Source organism: Lepidochelys kempii, chromosome 1, assembly GCF_965140285.1.
Source record: "Lepidochelys kempii isolate rLepKem1 chromosome 1, rLepKem1.hap1, whole genome shotgun sequence".
Lineage (NCBI taxonomy): Eukaryota > Metazoa > Chordata > Testudines > Cheloniidae > Lepidochelys > Lepidochelys kempii.
The window spans coordinates 3,601,194-3,618,364 of record NC_136380.1 but is presented as its reverse complement, the minus strand read 5'-3'; the positions used below and the strand labels follow the sequence as shown (position 1 = coordinate 3,618,364).

The 17,171-nt window shown below is 49.8% G+C and overlaps 2 protein-coding genes across 2 annotated transcripts; both read right to left on the bottom strand.

Annotated features, from left to right (window-relative positions):
- Positions 1 to 471: 471 nt before the first annotated feature.
- On the bottom strand, positions 472 to 1,416 carry LOC140914656 (olfactory receptor 51I1). The gene has a single exon (XM_073353105.1). The coding sequence runs from the start codon at positions 1,414 to 1,416 to the stop codon at positions 472 to 474; it is 945 nt and encodes a 314-aa protein (XP_073209206.1).
- Positions 1,417 to 7,150: 5,734 nt separating this feature from the next.
- LOC140914618 (olfactory receptor 51I1) lies at positions 7,151 to 10,403 on the bottom strand. Its single transcript, XM_073352962.1, has 2 exons — positions 10,363 to 10,403; positions 7,151 to 8,593 (listed from the first exon to the last, which is right to left on the bottom strand). The coding sequence occupies exon 2, from the start codon at positions 8,556 to 8,558 to the stop codon at positions 7,623 to 7,625; it is 936 nt and encodes a 311-aa protein (XP_073209063.1). The 5' UTR covers positions 8,559 to 8,593; positions 10,363 to 10,403; the 3' UTR covers positions 7,151 to 7,622.
- Between the last annotated feature and the right edge of the window lie 6,768 nt (positions 10,404 to 17,171).

Below are 17,171 nucleotides of genomic sequence, written 5' to 3'. Positions count from 1 at the left end.
TTCTACCGATTCACATTTTGTATTCGGGTCACACCCACAAAGTGCCGGGCACTGCTCACACCCACTGGAAGCCACAGTCCCTGCCTCAAAAGACTGACTGACTTTGATTTCCTTTAACATCTGAGACTGTAATTTAAAGACATAAGGCAGGGGTTCTCAAACGTTTGTACGGGTGACCCCTTTCACACAGCAAGCCTCTGAGTGCGACCCCCCCCCTTATACATTAAAAACAAGTTTTTATATATTCAACACCATTATAAAAGCTGGAGGCAAATCAGGGTTTGCCAATCAGGGGTGGGGGCTGACAGCTCGCGACCCCCCAGTAATAGCCCAGTGACCCCATACACAGCTTGAATTGTTCTAGTATTTTATCGTTGGAGAGGTTTGAATGTCCTCTGAAAAGATACGACGTTCAGCCAACAAGCCAGTCAAACCTCATCCAACAAAACCATATCCGACACAACTCCCACTTCACATTACGCCTCTGGAGAATATTCGGGAGATCCTCTTGCGGATCTCCCTTGTCTTCACACTGTAAACAATTGGGTTTAACACAGGGGGGACAAAGAGATAGGCATAGGACAGAAGAATATGCACAAGACCAGGGGCATTTTTCCCGAACCTGTGCATAACAGAGACAGCAATTATTGGGACGTAAAACAGTAAGACAGCGCAGATGTGCGAGACGCAGGTGTTCAGGGCCATGAGGCGCTGTTCATGGGATGAAGTATTAAAAACAGTCCTTAGAATCTTAACGTACGATAGGATGATGAACACTGAGTCTAAGCCGTACGTGACGAGGATGGCAAATAATCCGTAGATGTTATTGACGGTTGTGTCCGCACATGCCAGTCTCATCATGTCTGGGTGCAAGCAGTAGGCGTGGGAGAGGACATTGCCTTTGCAGATTGGCAGCCGTTTAATCAGAAAGGGGAAAGGGAAGAGCATGCTGGTACTTTTAATGACAATGGCCAGCCCGATTGTCACTATCCTGGGGTTGGTCAAGATGGCCACATAATGCAGCGGGTCACAGATGGCGACGAAGCGATCCAACGACATGGCCAGTAAAATCCCTGACTCCATGAAGGAAAAGGAGTGAATGGAAAACATCTGGGCCAGGCAGGCGTCAAATGGGACGTCTGCAGCATCAAAGAAGAAGATGCTGAGCACCGTGGGCAGGGTCGACAGAGACATACCAAGGTCATTGACCGACAGCATGCAAAGGAACAAATACATGGGCCGGTGGAGATGCTGGTCTTTCCAGATAATGCAGAGAACAGTGCAATTCCCTACCATGGCGGTGATGTACAACACACAGAAAGGGATCAAGATCCAGTGGTAAGCAGCTTCCTGGCCTGGGAACCCGGTCAGTTGGAATGTGGCAGGATGGAAGCTGGTGCTATTGAAATCCATCATGATGAGCAGTCACTGTGCCAGTCAGCTCCAATCCCCTGTGTAAATGAAAAATGAACCTGACAGTTACCTTGAGACCAGGTGACAGGGAAGGGACCTGCAGTTCAGCATTGACTTGCAGAATCCCAATGTACAAGGGCCCTCTCTGGCAAGCCTGGGGCTGCTCTCCCCAGTGAAATCAATGAAGAGTTGTTCTGAATCAAGCCTGAGGAGCCAGGTTTCAAGAATTCATTTCTAGCCCTAGCTCTTTTATAGGGAACCAAGAGATTCTGCTCCCACAGTTCTGCCATCCACAGTTCAAGAAAGTTCATCAGGAAGGAGGCTGATAAATTGGCCCCCCACTAGTCACATTCAGAGTAGAAGTAAGGTGCACATTGTCAACCGCAAGGGAAATTAACTCTTGGAATGACTTAGCAAGGGCAGCTGTGAATTCCCAGTCACTGGCAACCGAGACTGCTCTAGTTCTAACAGGAAATAATTCAGGGCAGGTCTCTGGCCTGTGCAATGCAGTTGATCATAGTGGCCCCTTCTGGCCTTAAATCTATGCATCTCTGCCAGCCTGCGAATGATGCACGTAGCTCCTCTCCACCACCCGTCACCCTCATGCCGCCCTCCTCCCCCATACAGCCATGGGAAGGAGGGAACCTGCACGCCGGCTCCGATTCTGGCACAGTGCGAAGGGTGGCAAGCCCCATGACCCCTCCGTGCGTCTGACTGTGTAGTTGGGACCTGCGTTTAACTGGCCACATGATCGCCAGCCCTCTTAGACTCTTTGAAGGCAGGGAAAGGACAGATTTATTATTGCGAACGAGCGTTAGTAGGATTCCCCAGTTGCGCATCAACACTTTACAAATGATTAAAGGGACAGGCCCTAGCCATGAGAACTCACAGGTTGCAGGCTGGCCCCTGTCCTCGCCTACACACCGGCTGTGCAATGTTGTGGAGTTCAGTAGGGCTGGACAGCCCGTAAACCCAGGCAGGATTTGTCCCAAAGGCTAAGTCTGCACGGCAAGCCAAGGGGGGTGATTCCCCTGCTCACGGACACCCGCTGGTGCTAGCTTCCATCCAGGGGGGCGTGGGGCGTGGTGGCAGAGGCAGGGCTGAGCTGTGCTGAGGACAAACCGACCTGCAACCGTGTGTGTGCGTGTCTGTGAGTGTGTCTGTGTGTGTGTCTGTCTCTGTGTGTGTCCGTGTGTGTCTGTCTGTCTGTCTCAGTGTCCGTGAGGGGGTCTGTGTGTGCGATTGTGTGTCTGTGTGCCCATGTGGTGTGTCTGTATGAGTGTGTGGGTGTCTGTCTCTGTGTGTGTCCGTGTGTGTGTGAGTGTGTTTGTCTCAGTGTCCGTGTGTGTGGGTCTGTGTGTGCGATTGTGTGTCTGCGTGCCCATGTGGTGTGTCTGTCTCAGTGTGTGTCTGTCTGTGTGTGTGTGTCCATGTGAATGTGTCTGTGTGTATGTGTGTGTCCGTCTCTGTGTGTGAGGGTGTGTGTCCAGTGAGTGTCTCTGGATGTGTGTGTCTTTCTGTGTGTATGTGTGAGAGAGAGAGTGAAATATGCGGAAATGTTCTCCTTAAGGTTTGAAGAGCCCAGGTCAGGCCAGAAGGCAGAGGTGTCGGCTGGGCTTTAGCAAGGGAATAGTGAGACGAGCTTGAGGAGATTTGACATTCCTGCGGCATCTTGGTGCACCACAGAGCCACCCAGCTCATGCAGGTCCCACAGGAGGCAGAGGAACACTGGCCAGAGGCAACGGGGCAAATCCCTCCTCTTATGATAAAGCCCCGGGACAATGAACTCTCATGCAGAGCTGAGGAGATCTCAGGCTTTAAACTCATCTAAAAAAATCCACCCTGCCCCTTCCCCAGCTGCCCGCTTTTCTGTCTCAGAGCGACGCGGGGCTTCGCTGACCGTGCTGCGTTTCATCCGATCTGTCCAGGAGGAAGATCGTCCAGAGCCAACTAACAAGTAAGGGGCAGAATTTAAAAAGTGGAGATGAGAGTTAGGCACCTAGGTTATCTCCTGCTAAACGGTGACATCAATTTTAAAAGTGTCCTGATTATAAACTTCTTTAAAGCTTTATTGGACGCATATCTCCCCGTAAAACTCAAAATAGAGGGTGTCAGGTAATCAGCCCTCTTCTCTCAACTGCAGCTGACTCACCAGGGTGGACGTGACGAAAATCTTCACCATTGAGGAAAAAAGCCTCCAGACCTAGCCTGCCTGGAGCATACACCACAGACTGCCAGGCACGGGAGAGTATTTACACTGTATCCTTGCAGCAGCTCCTTGGAGGTCACAAAGTCCACTGGGAACTCAACTGGAGGCTGAGTCTGAACACAGGCTAATCAGGCAAAGAGGTCACATACAGTAGCAAGAGCCCTGTGGCTTTTGTTGCTTGTATCCATTATCCTACATGAAAATATCAGAAAATAAGAATAACGAGGAGTCCCCTGGCACCTTAAAGATGAACAGATTTAACAAATTCAAATTGGTTAGTCTGTAAGGTGCCACCGGACTCCTGGTTGTTTTTGTGGATACAGACTAACATAGCTACCCCCTGATAGAAAATAAGAACGGACACACTGAGTCAGACCAGTTCCATCGAGCCCAGTATCCTGCCCTGTGTCAGTGTCCAGGGCCCAGGTGCTTCACAGGGAATGAACAGAACAGGGCAATTTATCAATTGATCCATGTCCTGTCGTTCACTCCCAGCTTCTGGCAAGCAGGGGCTAGAGAAACTCAGAGCATGGTTTTGCATCACTGCCCATCTTGACCTCCAAAAAATCTCGTGCTTTTTTGAATCCTGTTATAGTCTTGGCCTTCACAACGTCCCCTGGCTATGAGTTCCACAGGTTGTACATTGTGTGAAGAAGTCCTACGTTATGCTTTTTTTTAAACCTGCTGCCTATTAATTTAATTGGGTGACCCTGGTCTCTGTGTTATGGGAAGGAGTAAAATGACACTCCCATATTCACTTTCTCCACACCAGTCATGATTGTATAGACCTCTGTCATAACCGCCCCCCCCCCCGCTTGTCTCTTTTCCAGGTTGAAAAGTCCCAGTCTTATTAATCTCTCCTCAGATGGAAGCTGTTCCATCCCCCTCATCATTTTTGTTGCCCTTTTCTGTACCTTTTCCAATTCTAATATATCTTTTTTAAGATGAGGTGACCAGAACTGCACTCAGGATTCAAGGTGTGCATATGCCATGATTTACATAGAGGCGATACGATATTTTATATCTGATTATTTATCCCTTTCCTAATGGTTCCCAATATTCTGTTCACTTTTTTGGCTGCCACTGCACAGTTTTGAGAGATCCTTTTGTAACTCTTCACAGTCAGCTTTTGGCTTAACTATCTTGAGTAATTTTGTATCATCTGCAAACTTTGTCATAACACTGTTTCCCCCTTTTTACCAGATCACTTATGAATCTGTTGAACAGTAGTGATCCCAGTACATACCCCTGAGGGACCCCACTATTTACCTCTCTCCCTTCTGAAAATTGACTATTTATTCCTACCCTTTGTTTTCTGTCTTTAACCCGTTACTGATCCATGAGAGGACCTTCCTTCTTGTTGCTTCTTATCCTATGACAGCTTACTTTGCTTATGAGCCTTTGATGAGGGACCTTGTCAAAGGCTTTTTGAAAGGCCAAGTCCATTATATCCACTGGATCACCCTTGCCCATATGTGTGTTGACACCCTCAAAGCATTCTAGTAGATTGATGAGGCATGATTTCCCTTTACAAAAGGCAAGTTGACACTTCCCCAACAAATCGTGTTCATCTATGGGTCTGAGAATTCTGGTCTCTACTATGGTTTCAACCAATTTGCCCAGTGGTGAAGTTAGCCTTAGCAGCCTGAAATTGCCAGGATTGCTTCTGGAGCCTTTTTTTAAACACTGGCATTGCATTAGCTATCCTCCAGTCATTTGGTACAGAAGCTGATTTAAATGGTAGGTTACATACCCATGTGACCCGTGACCCCAGATCTACTCTCTAGAGAGACACAGTTACCCTGGATCACACCCAGTACAACATGGCTGGGACCCACACGGACTATTGGATACTCAGTGAGAATAAAGGGGAGGGGAGCCCACATGGTGTCCTAGAGACGAGGCAGATATGGAGGAGCACGATACCTTGTGAACCATGGGTCACAGAGTGGGAAGTACAAGTCTGGCTCTCTGGATGGAAAGAAGCCATGAATAGGAACAGACCCCCACCCACACCCACACAAGGGACACAAAGCAGGTGTAAAGGGGATTGTCCTAGAGTGCCCTGTGGATGTGCGGCAGAAGTGAATCCGAGTGGCATCCATGGGGCATCTTAGGCACCCTGTGTGTGTGTGTGCGAGCAGCTTTGCGGAGTACCTGGATCCTGGGTACTCCGGGGTGGGGGTGGCCCCTCTATAGCCTTTTCCAAAGCCCACCTTTGAGAGTGGGTGTGAGAATGTGGCTGTCTGGATGCACTGCATGTGAGACTGGGTCCCTCACCCCTAGCGCCCGAGGCCTGGTGCACGGTAATAGACTCAGCTCGGCTCTGCAGCCCTTTGTGTGCAGAGCTCCCAAGCCCCATTTTAAGATGGGGGTTTAAAGTCTTGTTGTTTATTTATAGTGCCTGGTTCCCACCCCCTGAGGTCCTAGGCAGTGAGAGACACAAAGTAACAGACAGACCTTGCCCTAACACACACAAATGTGGGGGAGATGAAAGCGAGACAGAGAAGGGAAGAGACGCACCCAAGGTCACAAAGCCAGTCACTGGCAGAGCTGAGCTTTAGAGCCCAGGTCTCCGGGCTCCCAGTCCAGTGCCCTGTGTCTGCTGCAAAACAGACTCCCCAAACCATCACTTTCCCCAGCTCTCCACGGGCACCACTAACTCGTTGTCTAAACCTTTCTATCTCTGTCCAACGACATGGTAGCACGGGACTAGCATAGAGGGGCGCGGTCAATGCAACCCCGCCCAGGACTGAGGCTGTCATCGTCACTGAACCAGGCTGGGTAGTTATTCCAGCACTTCCTTGGATCTGCAGCAGAGCAGTGTCCGGAGGGGCTCTCAGCCCTCTGCACTGACTTATCAGCATGCCAGCATGTTATCACTGCCTCTGGCGAGGGAGCGCTAGGTTGAAAACCATCAAGCCCACGGAGCGAGCAGCCAGAGTCTGGCCCTGAATGTGTTGTAATTAACACCAGGCAGGGAGATGAGATCGACGTTGATGCCAAGGGGCAGCATCCTTCAACTTAAATACCTGTGGGGACTAAAAGAGAACATACCGTGCCGTTGGGGAGAGTGCCGCACGTTGGATGTTAATTTATTTGTGTAATACACAGGGCTGATTTCTTAAATGTTAACAGCCCGGCCCATGTTAGATTGAAAGCCATGGAGAAGCAACGGTGCACTGACTCTGGTACTGCCGAGAAAAAGACCAGATAAGAATCTGCTGCTGGAATGGCTGGTGTGGTCTTGCTGTATTATTACCAGCAGGACAGTGGGGTGGGAATAGGTATTGTTTCATATTCTCTGTGTATATATAAAGCCTGCTGCAGTTTCCACGATATGCATCTGAAGAAGTGAGCTGTAGCTCACGAAAGCTTATGCTCTAATAAATTGGTTAGTCTCTAAGGTGCCACAAGTCCTCCTTTTCTTTTTGCGAATACAGACTAACACGGCTGTTACTCTGAAACCTGTATTATTATTGTATTTGCATTGCTTTTATTTATAAGACATTTGCAATATCCCCCAGCTCCAAATATGAACGAGTCTAGAACAGTCATACAATGTCAATTCAAGTTTAACACCACCTGCGTCGTACAAAGAATTGTGCATAATCAATGAATAAAATAGAGAACAAACATCCCCCGAAAGGCCACAATTCACCCACCTAATCTCAGACTTTGTGGCCTATCTTTTTTCATGCTCAGCCAACCACCCGATAGAGAAATCATGGCCTAAAGTTTCAAATGAGATATGAGATTTTGGTTGCTTCCATTTTTAGGTGCCCAATCAGAGATGTCTTCAAAGTGTTGATTTTCAGAGAACAAATGCCCAACCCTTTTTGAAAATCAGGCCCTTTGCAGTGCCTCCAATTTGGTACCCCAGAACTGAAGACCCCCAAATCACTAGCCACTTCTGAAACTTTAAGACACCCATCCATCCATCCTCTTACAAACCAAAGAGATATACACCAGAAACCATCTCACACCCAGGTTGGGATAGTTACCTAGAGAACATTTTGAGGATGCTCTTTCGAATCTCCTTGGTTTTTATACTGTAAACGATGGGGTTTATCACAGGGGGCACAAAGAGGTAAACACTGGACAGCAGAACGTGGACCAGCGGCGGGGAGTTCTCGCCATACCTGTGTATGATAGAGACTGTGATCATCGGAATGTAGAATATTAAGACAGCACAGACGTGGGAGACGCAGGTGTTCAGGGCCTTGAGACGCCGCCCCCCAGAGGCAAGACTGAAGATGGTTATCATAATCAGAATGTAGGAGATGACAATAAGCAACAAATCTATTCCGAAGACAATGAGAACAGCACATAAGCCATAGATGTTATTGACGGTGATATCCGCACATGCCAGCCTCATCACGTCTGAATGCAGACAGTAGGCGTGGGAGAGGGCTTTGGCATGGCAGAAAGGTAAGCGTTTAATAAGAATGGGTAATGGTAAAACCACACCAAAGCTTCTGATCACAATGGCCAGCCCGATTCTCACGATCCTGGGGTTGGTCAAGATGGCCGCATAGCGCAGTGGGTCACAGATGGCGACAAAGCGATCCAACGACATGGCCAGTAAAATCCCTGACCCCATGTTGGAAAAGGAGTGAATGAAAAACATCTGGGCTAGGCAGGCGTCAAATGCGACATCTGTGACATCGAAGCAGAAGGTGCTGAGCACCGTGGGCAGGGTCGACAGCGAGACACCAAGGTCGTTGATCGACAACATGCAAAGGAACAAATACATGGGCTGATGGAGACGCCGGTCTTTCCAGATAATGCAGAGAACAGTGCAATTCCCTACCATGGCGGTGACGTAGAACACACAGAAAGGGATCGAGATCCAGTGATTAGCAGCTCCCAGGCCCGGGAACCAGGACAGTTGGAACGTTGCAGGCTGGAAGTTGGTGCTATTGAAATCTGTCATGATGAGCAGTCGCTGTCCCGGTCAGCTCTGAACCCCTGTGTAAATGTAAAATGAACCCGTGAGTTGCCCTGTGATTAGAGAAGAGGAAAGGTCAGTGCAGGGCTCCTGTACCACAAATCCTTAGTCACACTGACAGCTCTTACCTGTTCTCAGTTGTCTCCAGGCGCCACCATGATACAAATAATATACCGGGGTGGTAATCGTTACTTCCACGGACCAGCTTCACCTAAAAGACAGGCTGCAGTTCTCAGCTCTGTGTGAAGTGTGGTTCATTCGGAAGTATTGTACCTGGCCCCATACGTTCCCATGGCTGCTATCCCCGACGCACCCGCGGCACACCTGACACGGTGCTGTAGCCGGGGTGGTCCCGGGACAGGAGGGAGACAGGGTGGGGGAGGGCATATCTTCGATCAGACCCACTCCAGTTGGTGAGAGACAGTGACAAGCCTTTGAGCTCCCACCGAGCTCTTCTGCAAGGCTGGGACAAGCCTTCAGGCCTGCAGTAGAACTCTGTGTGAGCTCGAAAGCTCGTCTCTCTCACCAACCGAAGTTGGTCCAGTCAAAGATATTCCTTCCCCCACCTTGTCTGTCTGATGTTCCTTATACAGCATCTGAGACCTGACTTCATCCCTGCCAGCCCCCTGCCACGCCAGCTCCGCCGCTGGCCTTCAGGAACCCCCCTTCGTGATGAGGGTGACAAGTCCAGGGCCAGGCCTTGCTAGGTGCAAGGGAGGGCAGAGTCACTGGGCGCTCAGTCCAGCAAAGCGCTCCCCTCCAGTGGGGCTACTCCTGTGCTTCATTGCTCTGAGGGCTCGGGGCCTGCAGGCTCAGCACCCTGCAGGATGGAGCCCTGGCTGAGCCAAGGGAATCCCTGCAGGGCAATTCCCACCCCCAAACTCTGCCCCACCCAAGATTTTTCAAGCAACATTTGAGATGAAAAATGTGCCCTAAATCTAAGCAGGCAGCCGGGTAAAGAAGCAGGTACCTGCCCTGTGCGGGTCCATTCTCACCCACACCTATCACACCGACAGCATGTGAAACAAGCGCACTGGGAGATCACATGAGGCAAATGCAGGGCAGCTCTTAAGTGAAGGGTCTCTGGGTGCCCGTCCTACAATCAGACCCTCGCAGACAGGCTCCTGCCGAGCCCCCTAGAATGGGCTGCACACAGGCAACGGGGGTCCAGTCAGGAGGATCTGATTGATTGCAAGCGATTGCATCGTGATTGCAAGATCAGGGCCTATTATAGTACATATCACATGTGGGCACTAGGGCACATGCATCCCACGCATATGGTACATGCTTTCCCAGGCGTGCCTTGCAGCATGTCTCCAATTTCCTGCTGTGCACATGGATACTGGCAGCTTTCCAGCCTGAAATCTCTTGCTAGATTGCGGCCGTGCCGGAAATAAGATTCCATATGCAGGGGGCCAGGTTCACTCAATGCTCGGTCTCCCGGGTGCCAGCAGGTTGCACAAGGGCCAGGAGGACAAGGACTCATTTTAAGACCCTCTGTCCTGGTGTCGTTGCCATTTGGGACAATAAACCATAAGACGATTCCAGTGTGGTAAGTGCTGTGAACGCTCCTGCTCCGACGCCCGGTGCCACAGAGGCCCCCCCGATTTCTCAAGGAACTAACAGCCTTGGAGGAATGTCTGAAGCTGCGGCAACGTCGGGTGCATCTTGGGAGCGGAAAGTTTTTTAAAAGAGCACCTGCCCGACAGACTTGCCTGGCAATGACATTGTTGCTGAGCACAACCAGCCGCCCCTCGCCCTTCGCCTAGTACCCCTTCAGCCTACTCACCAGCAACACGCAGGGCCACGGGAGCAGGCAGACCTGCTCTTTACCAGGCATAAGGCTTCACTGGTCGAAGCGTGCGCCCGCTAGGCTCGCAGCGCAAGGGTAATTTTAATGTACCACTAATGAAAGTCATTTGGGGACGGTTCCATTAGTGGGGAATGTCTACAAGTATTTAAAGAAGGGAATAAAGCGAGGAGGGAGTTAACGATTAACTCAGGAGCACATGGAACTTACTCTGGGACCAGCCTTACCCAGCACGACACACAGGTAGGCGGCAGAGCTGCTGGTTTCGTGCTCATGCCAGGGGTGCTGATGTTCGCGCAAGCCCCTGGCTCTCACCGGCACTCTTGCTTCCGGGGAGAGCTGGGAACCTGGCCATGAATGTATCAGCTGCCATGAATGAAGATTCGGTTAAAACCCCCTTGAGTTTGAACATCATGTTACGGGGTCCTCTTTCCGCTGCCAGCCAGGAGGGCCGCGCTGTCATCACGGGGTATGGCTGCGGCTCCCTGGACATACCCCAACTAGCTTCAACCTGGCTAGTGCTGGGTCTGGGAGCAGTGATGCTACGGTAATGTGCATGTCTGCGCTGGGGGGCCCTGGGCGAGTCTACCCAGTGTGCCAGGCCTGCAGCTTCGTTGCCTCGAGTCAGAGAGCCTCAGGCGAGTCTGACCTCCTGTAACTCACAGGCCTCGAACCCCACCCAGCACCGCATGCTGAACTCAGCCACTGAAGTGAGACCAAAGTATTCCAGCCCTCCGGAGACTGGGCTCCAAGCGGCGCACAGGAGAGACCGAGGGGCACGAGGCCCCCACAATGGCAGGGAACTGATCAAGTGAGAGATACCCAGATAATCCTGGCAAGTGATCCCCCCCGCACGCTGCAGAGGAAGGCGAAAAAGCCCCAAGGTCCCTGCTAATCTGATGTCCTTCCCAACCCTACATATGAAGTCGGACCCAGAGCAAGTGAGCAAGAACCAGCCATGCAAGCTGGTCTCTCTGAGAGAGAGAGCAATCAGTTCCACCTCAGACTCCCAGCTCTCCCCATCCAGTGCCCCCTCTCCAGCTGTGACCATCTCCGGTGCTTCAGGGGAAGGAGATTAAAAACATCCAGAATGTATTGGGGGAGGGAGAATCCCTTCCTGACCCCTGCAGGGGGCTGGCTGGAGCCCTGAAGCAAGAGCTTTAGGAACATAAACTGGAAGTGAGCCCCATGGTTGCTGAGCCCTGCCCCTACCATCACAAAATAGCTAGATTAAAGCTAGCCCGAGCTTTCGTCTTACCCTGTGATTGCAATATAGACATACCCAAAGGCAGAACATTGTCCAGTGGCTGGAAATTGAAGCTAGCCAAATTCAAGGTGGAAATAAGATCTGCTGCAGTTCTAGTTACTGGGAGTGATATTGTCAAATCCATAGCAGAGAAGAACAACATCCACTAGTGCAGGAATCACAAGATTCAGCCCCGTAGGGTGTGCTATGCAGGAGGTCAAACTGGCTGATCACACTGCGCCCTTTGGCTTCCTAATCAATGAAATAGTGGCACAAAAGGAGAGACCTAGATTAAAATGTTCTTGAATGCTTCTGGATCCAGGTCCTAACGGATACAGCACAAGACGCATTATTAGCTGGTGTCTGCTAGCCCCCCCGCCCCAATCCCACGTGTTCACCACCTCAACTCACTTTATAGGCTGGGAGATTTGTAATAAATAAAACTGATCTGTTTACATTTATGTTTCTTCTGGGTATACTTAGTTCATTCATTGTGTAGTTGAAATTCCTTCCTCCTGACTGAACAGAAAAAGCTTTATGATCTATAAGTCCAAATCCTCAGGTGGCATAAATTGACATGGCCCAAATTATCTAACTTGACATTAATAATGACTAAATATGAATGGTGACCAATAATATCTGCACCCACACAGAAGAGGCACAATATAAGGGAATTCAAGTGCATATTCAATCTTCTGCATTGGCCTATAGATCATAATTGTTATAGCACATGGAACCTTCCCATGTCTGCAGAAACTGTGAACTGTCGGCAAGCAAACCACTGGGGATGTATAATAGGAAGACAGAGAAGATATTGAACAAACAATTGTTTAAAGCTGTGAGATGTTCTTGGGATGCAATGCTCAAGACCGCCTTAACCGTCCCAAGACAATGAGCAACAGTCTAGCACCACTATGAGAATGGCTAAAGCCGAGCCCTACGTACTATTGAATGGGATATCGGCACACACCAGCTTGATCATATCTTGATGCAAACAATACAAATGAGAGGGCTCATGGGACCTACAGAACGGTGACCCCCTCAGCAACAAGAGTGAGGGGAGTGCTGCTAAGATGCATCTGCATAGACTAGCTAGTCTGATCTTGGCTATTCTTGGGCTGCTGAGGATGGAGGCGTATCTCAGAGGGGGTCAGATGGTGACATATCTATCCAAGGCCATGGCCAGAAACACCGAAGATTCCAGGAAGGGAAATAAAAGAGTAAAATAAAACTGAGCAAAACAGGCATCAAATTGAATTGCTCCGGAATTAAACCATAATATACGCAGAACCATTGGCATCATGGACAGAGACAAACCCAGGTCGCTGACAGCCAGCGCAGAAAGGAAATAGCCCACATGGGCTCATGCAGGCTTGGAGCTGTGTTTTATGACAAACAGAAACATGCAGTTTCCTACAAGTGATTTGATGTAAATAGAAGAGAAAGGGAGGGAAAGCCAGAGGCGAGCAGCTTCCAGCTGCCGGATGCCCATCAGGATGAATGTGGAAGGGGCCGCGCTGGTGCTGTTGAAAGATGACGTGGTATACGGGGGATAATCTGTATTAAAATGAACAAGTGAACAATAAGTGGTGAAAAGGAAATGTACAACTGAGCAACAAAACAAATGTATGTAAAGCCCAAACCTAAGCTAGCTGAATGCAGATTTACAGGAGGGTTAGAGATGGAAGATATACCAGAGGATTCCCTGTTCTGCCTCGAGTCACAGCACAGGCATGCTGGGAACATGCCACCAGGCATACATATGATGCACTTTACTATAGAAATGAATTATAGTCTCTACCCCATAAACCCCATTCCTTTTCTTCCAAAGTGCAACATCATCTCCTGGTATTTGGAAAGTGTGCAGGGCAAACTTTCGAAAGGATTGTTTGGTCACTGAATAAATATTACATGTATGAAAAGTTGGGGGGAAACCGAACTGTGTATTTTAGTGTAACCTCCAGCTCCATTATCGGCACAGGGAAACTTTCGGAAAAAGGGATGTATAAGACTAGAATGTCCAGACTGAAAGGGGCTCTGCTTTCAAGGATCGGAAACAACCGTGGATAATCTAGTACATTTTCAGAACCATATAAACAGGTGAGAGCGATTTCATTCTGGATGCAGACTGGAGAACTGAAGGAAAAGCACTAGCCGTCAAAGGGGCTCTGTTCTCTTCTGAATGGCAAATGCCCTAATCTGCTGGCTAAGAACTGAATGACGGATGCAGCAGCTCAGCACCTGCATTCTTTGTAAAGGATGTAAAGGCTCGATCCAAACCTCTGTGGAGTCAGCGGGAGTCTGTACTTTGACTTCACGGGTCTTTGAATCAGGCCCTGACAGCCCTGGGTCAAAGGACAGAGATTTTGCTTCTATACATGGAAAACCTGCCCGACAGTGAGAGACTTAATAAGATGAACCCAAGCACTGAATGGGGGAGACACTGCTGGGAGTAAGCGGCTCTGTAGTCTCGCAGACAAAGCAGAACAAGATCCAGCCAGTGGTTGGAACTGAAGCTAGACAAATTCAGACACAAAATAAGGTCCCAGCCACTGGAGCAGTTTATTGAGAATTCTCCAGCGCTGGGAATCTTTGTATTCCGCCGGGGATTCTTCCTAAGCGCGGGCTGCAGTTGCCAGAGAACTGAGGCGCTTGACATAGGAACTGCGAGGAGAGAGTCTAAGTCTTGTGCTACACAGGGGGGCCGGCTAGATGAGCTGGCAATTGATGAACCATAGGAAAAAGCACAATTAACAAGTAAAGAAAGCAAACATGGGGTAACAGCTCCTATGTAAACTCGGTTTCAGAGTAGCAGCCGTGTTAGTCTGTATCCGCAAAAAGAAAAGGAGTATTTGTGCCACCTTAGAGACTAACAAATTTATTTGAGCATAAGCTTCTATGAGCTACAGCTCACTTCATCGGATACATTCAGTGGAAAATACAGTGGGGAGATTTATATACACAGAGAACATGAAACAATGGGTATTACCATACACACTGTAAGGGGAGTGATCACTTAAGGTGAGCTATTACCAGCAGGAGAGCGGGGGGGAAAAACCTTTTGTAGTGATAATCAAGGTGGGCCATTTCCAGCAGTTGACAAGAACATCTGAGGAACAGCGGGAGGTGGGGGGAATAAACATGGGGAAATAGTTTTACTTTGTGTAATGACCCATCCACTCCCAGTCTCTCTTTGAGAAAAGGTACACGGGCTGCTGCAGGCTTCGCTCCACCAGTACGACTACAAGCACCCCGGTTTTCCCGAGCAGAGAAACGATGTACATGGAGCACAAGGGGACAGAGATCCAGATGTGGGCCGCTTCCAGCCCTGGGATGCCCAGCAGGATGAAGAGGTGTGAGCCAATGTCAGTACTGTTGATAGCTGACATGGCAGGCATCCTGTGTCCTAGGCCACTTCCGAAAATTTTGCTCCCTGCAAGATCAAGAGGAGGAGAAATTTTGCATTTAGCTGGTAGTTGAAGATAATCTTATTGCTGAAACACTTCTGCCAAGGTACCTCTCTGGGCTCCTGCTATCTGCGCTCCTCCTGTTTGCATATGGCTTTATCTTCCCCACGCCCCTGGGAGGCCGGTCGGTATTCCCATCCTCATTTCATGAGGCACATAGAGATTAACACCCCGACTAAACTCACAGATATCAGCGACTTTGTACATGAGTGCACTTCCACTGAGTTCAATGGGAAGTGGGCATAGTTACTTAGACATGTGATTTCAGAGGCAGGGCCTTAATTCATAAAGGAAGATTAAAAACATAACATTCCCCTCCCGCCAATAGTAAACAATTGTCTAGTTAAGCCTCCGGTGTACAGCCGGTCTGAGTATCTCCGGCTATGAGCCGAGTAATAATAAATACCTGTGCGTGGTTGGGGTAAGCGCTCACCGGCAGGTCAGGGGCTGCTGTATTTTCCCCTGACAAGTGCAGCAAAATGCAGACGGAGCCCCGGCACCACTCAGGGTCTGTAGCTGTTGGAGATCAGGGAGGATTTATACATTGTCCTTCGAATCCATTGGGCTTGAGATTGGTCCCCTGAGTCTGGCCCTAAGAGCAACAACAAAGCAAATTAACCTTCTCACTCCTAGCTCCCTCTCCCTTTACACTCCCCTTGGCTCTGGAGTACCTGCACACCTGACATCCCTTTGATCCTCCTGTTCTCAGGTGTGGTATCTCCCTAGGCATGCAAATACCAGGGGGCCTATGCCGATGTTGGTTTCAGTGTTGACCGTGTGCCCGTTTTACGCAGTGTGCAGGGCAGCCCTGCTGGACTGAGAAGGGGCGGGTCTGGGCCCCCCAAGGGATAAAATGTTAACAAAGCCCTTTGTTACTATTACTTAGTTCAGCACGTCTGAGGTTTTGAGTCAAGTAATCACTGGCTTATTCCTACTGTAACAACCACCATTACAAATCTTCGAAGCCATCTGTTAAGGACAGACAGACACCAAGAAAATCAGCTAACACACTTGAAATATAAAGTATTAAGAAAAAAATCTGCATGTAGCAATAGCCCTTGTCCCCTTTACAGTCCCTGATCCAGGACAGGGATTTGAAGCTGGGTCTCTCGTACGCCAGGTGAGAGCCCTGACCGCTGGGCTATTGGATTCTCTCTTGCTTGTGCTTTTTGCCTGGTGGTTTTTTTTTTTTTTGGGGGGGGGGGGGGAGCATGAACACTTTCTAAAGGGCTCACTTTTGTTCTGCACCAGAGTGAAACCAGATTTAAACCTATTTTGCCATTGGAATCGTTGTTTTCCAGCCAGCCCTGGTAATGTCACGGAGGTCTCTCTCTCTGGCCCAGTCTCTGAAAGGACGTCTCTCAGGATCAGCATGATCCTACCAGGGTCCCAGGAGACTGGGGTGATGGCAGCAGCCATGATGGGAAAGTTTGTTCCTTCCAGTTCATCCATCCCCCTTACTCCCACTCGCTGACCCCCAGTAAACAATGCCCAAAAGGGGCAGCCCCCTCCCGCCACTGATAGTCCCCAATCACTGATTTCAGCCCCGAACATCTCCTCCCCATTCGAGACTCTTTCAGATCGTTGTCATGCCAACCCATGACTTTACCAGGAGCCCTGATGGCTCCCTGGGCACAGATCTTTTAACTTCAACCCTCCGGCTTGGGGCTGTTTATTCCTCCCAGACCATGGTCTGTCAGAGGCTGAGCTGGACTCTGGAACAGCTTAGAGAGCAGCTCCGTACAGGACAGCGCCGGCCCCTGAGCATCTACCCTGGGAAGGGCGATAACCCGCCAGCCCTGCGTGGAACCTCAGCAGCAGGAGGAACCAGAATCTGCCTTGCCCAGCCCATCGAGCATCCTGGTGGCTGTGGGTACCTGAGGGTCTGGCCACCCCCCCCCCGAATCCAGCTACCCATCACCCCACTCCAAGCAGCCTGAGGACCCAGTGGCAGGGGGCCCTGGGTAGGGTGACCCAGGGTGAAGCAAGTGTGAAAAAGCAGGACAGGGGGTGGGGGTAATAGGAGTCTATATAAGAAAAAGGAAAAGGAGGACTTGTGGCACCTTAGAGACTAA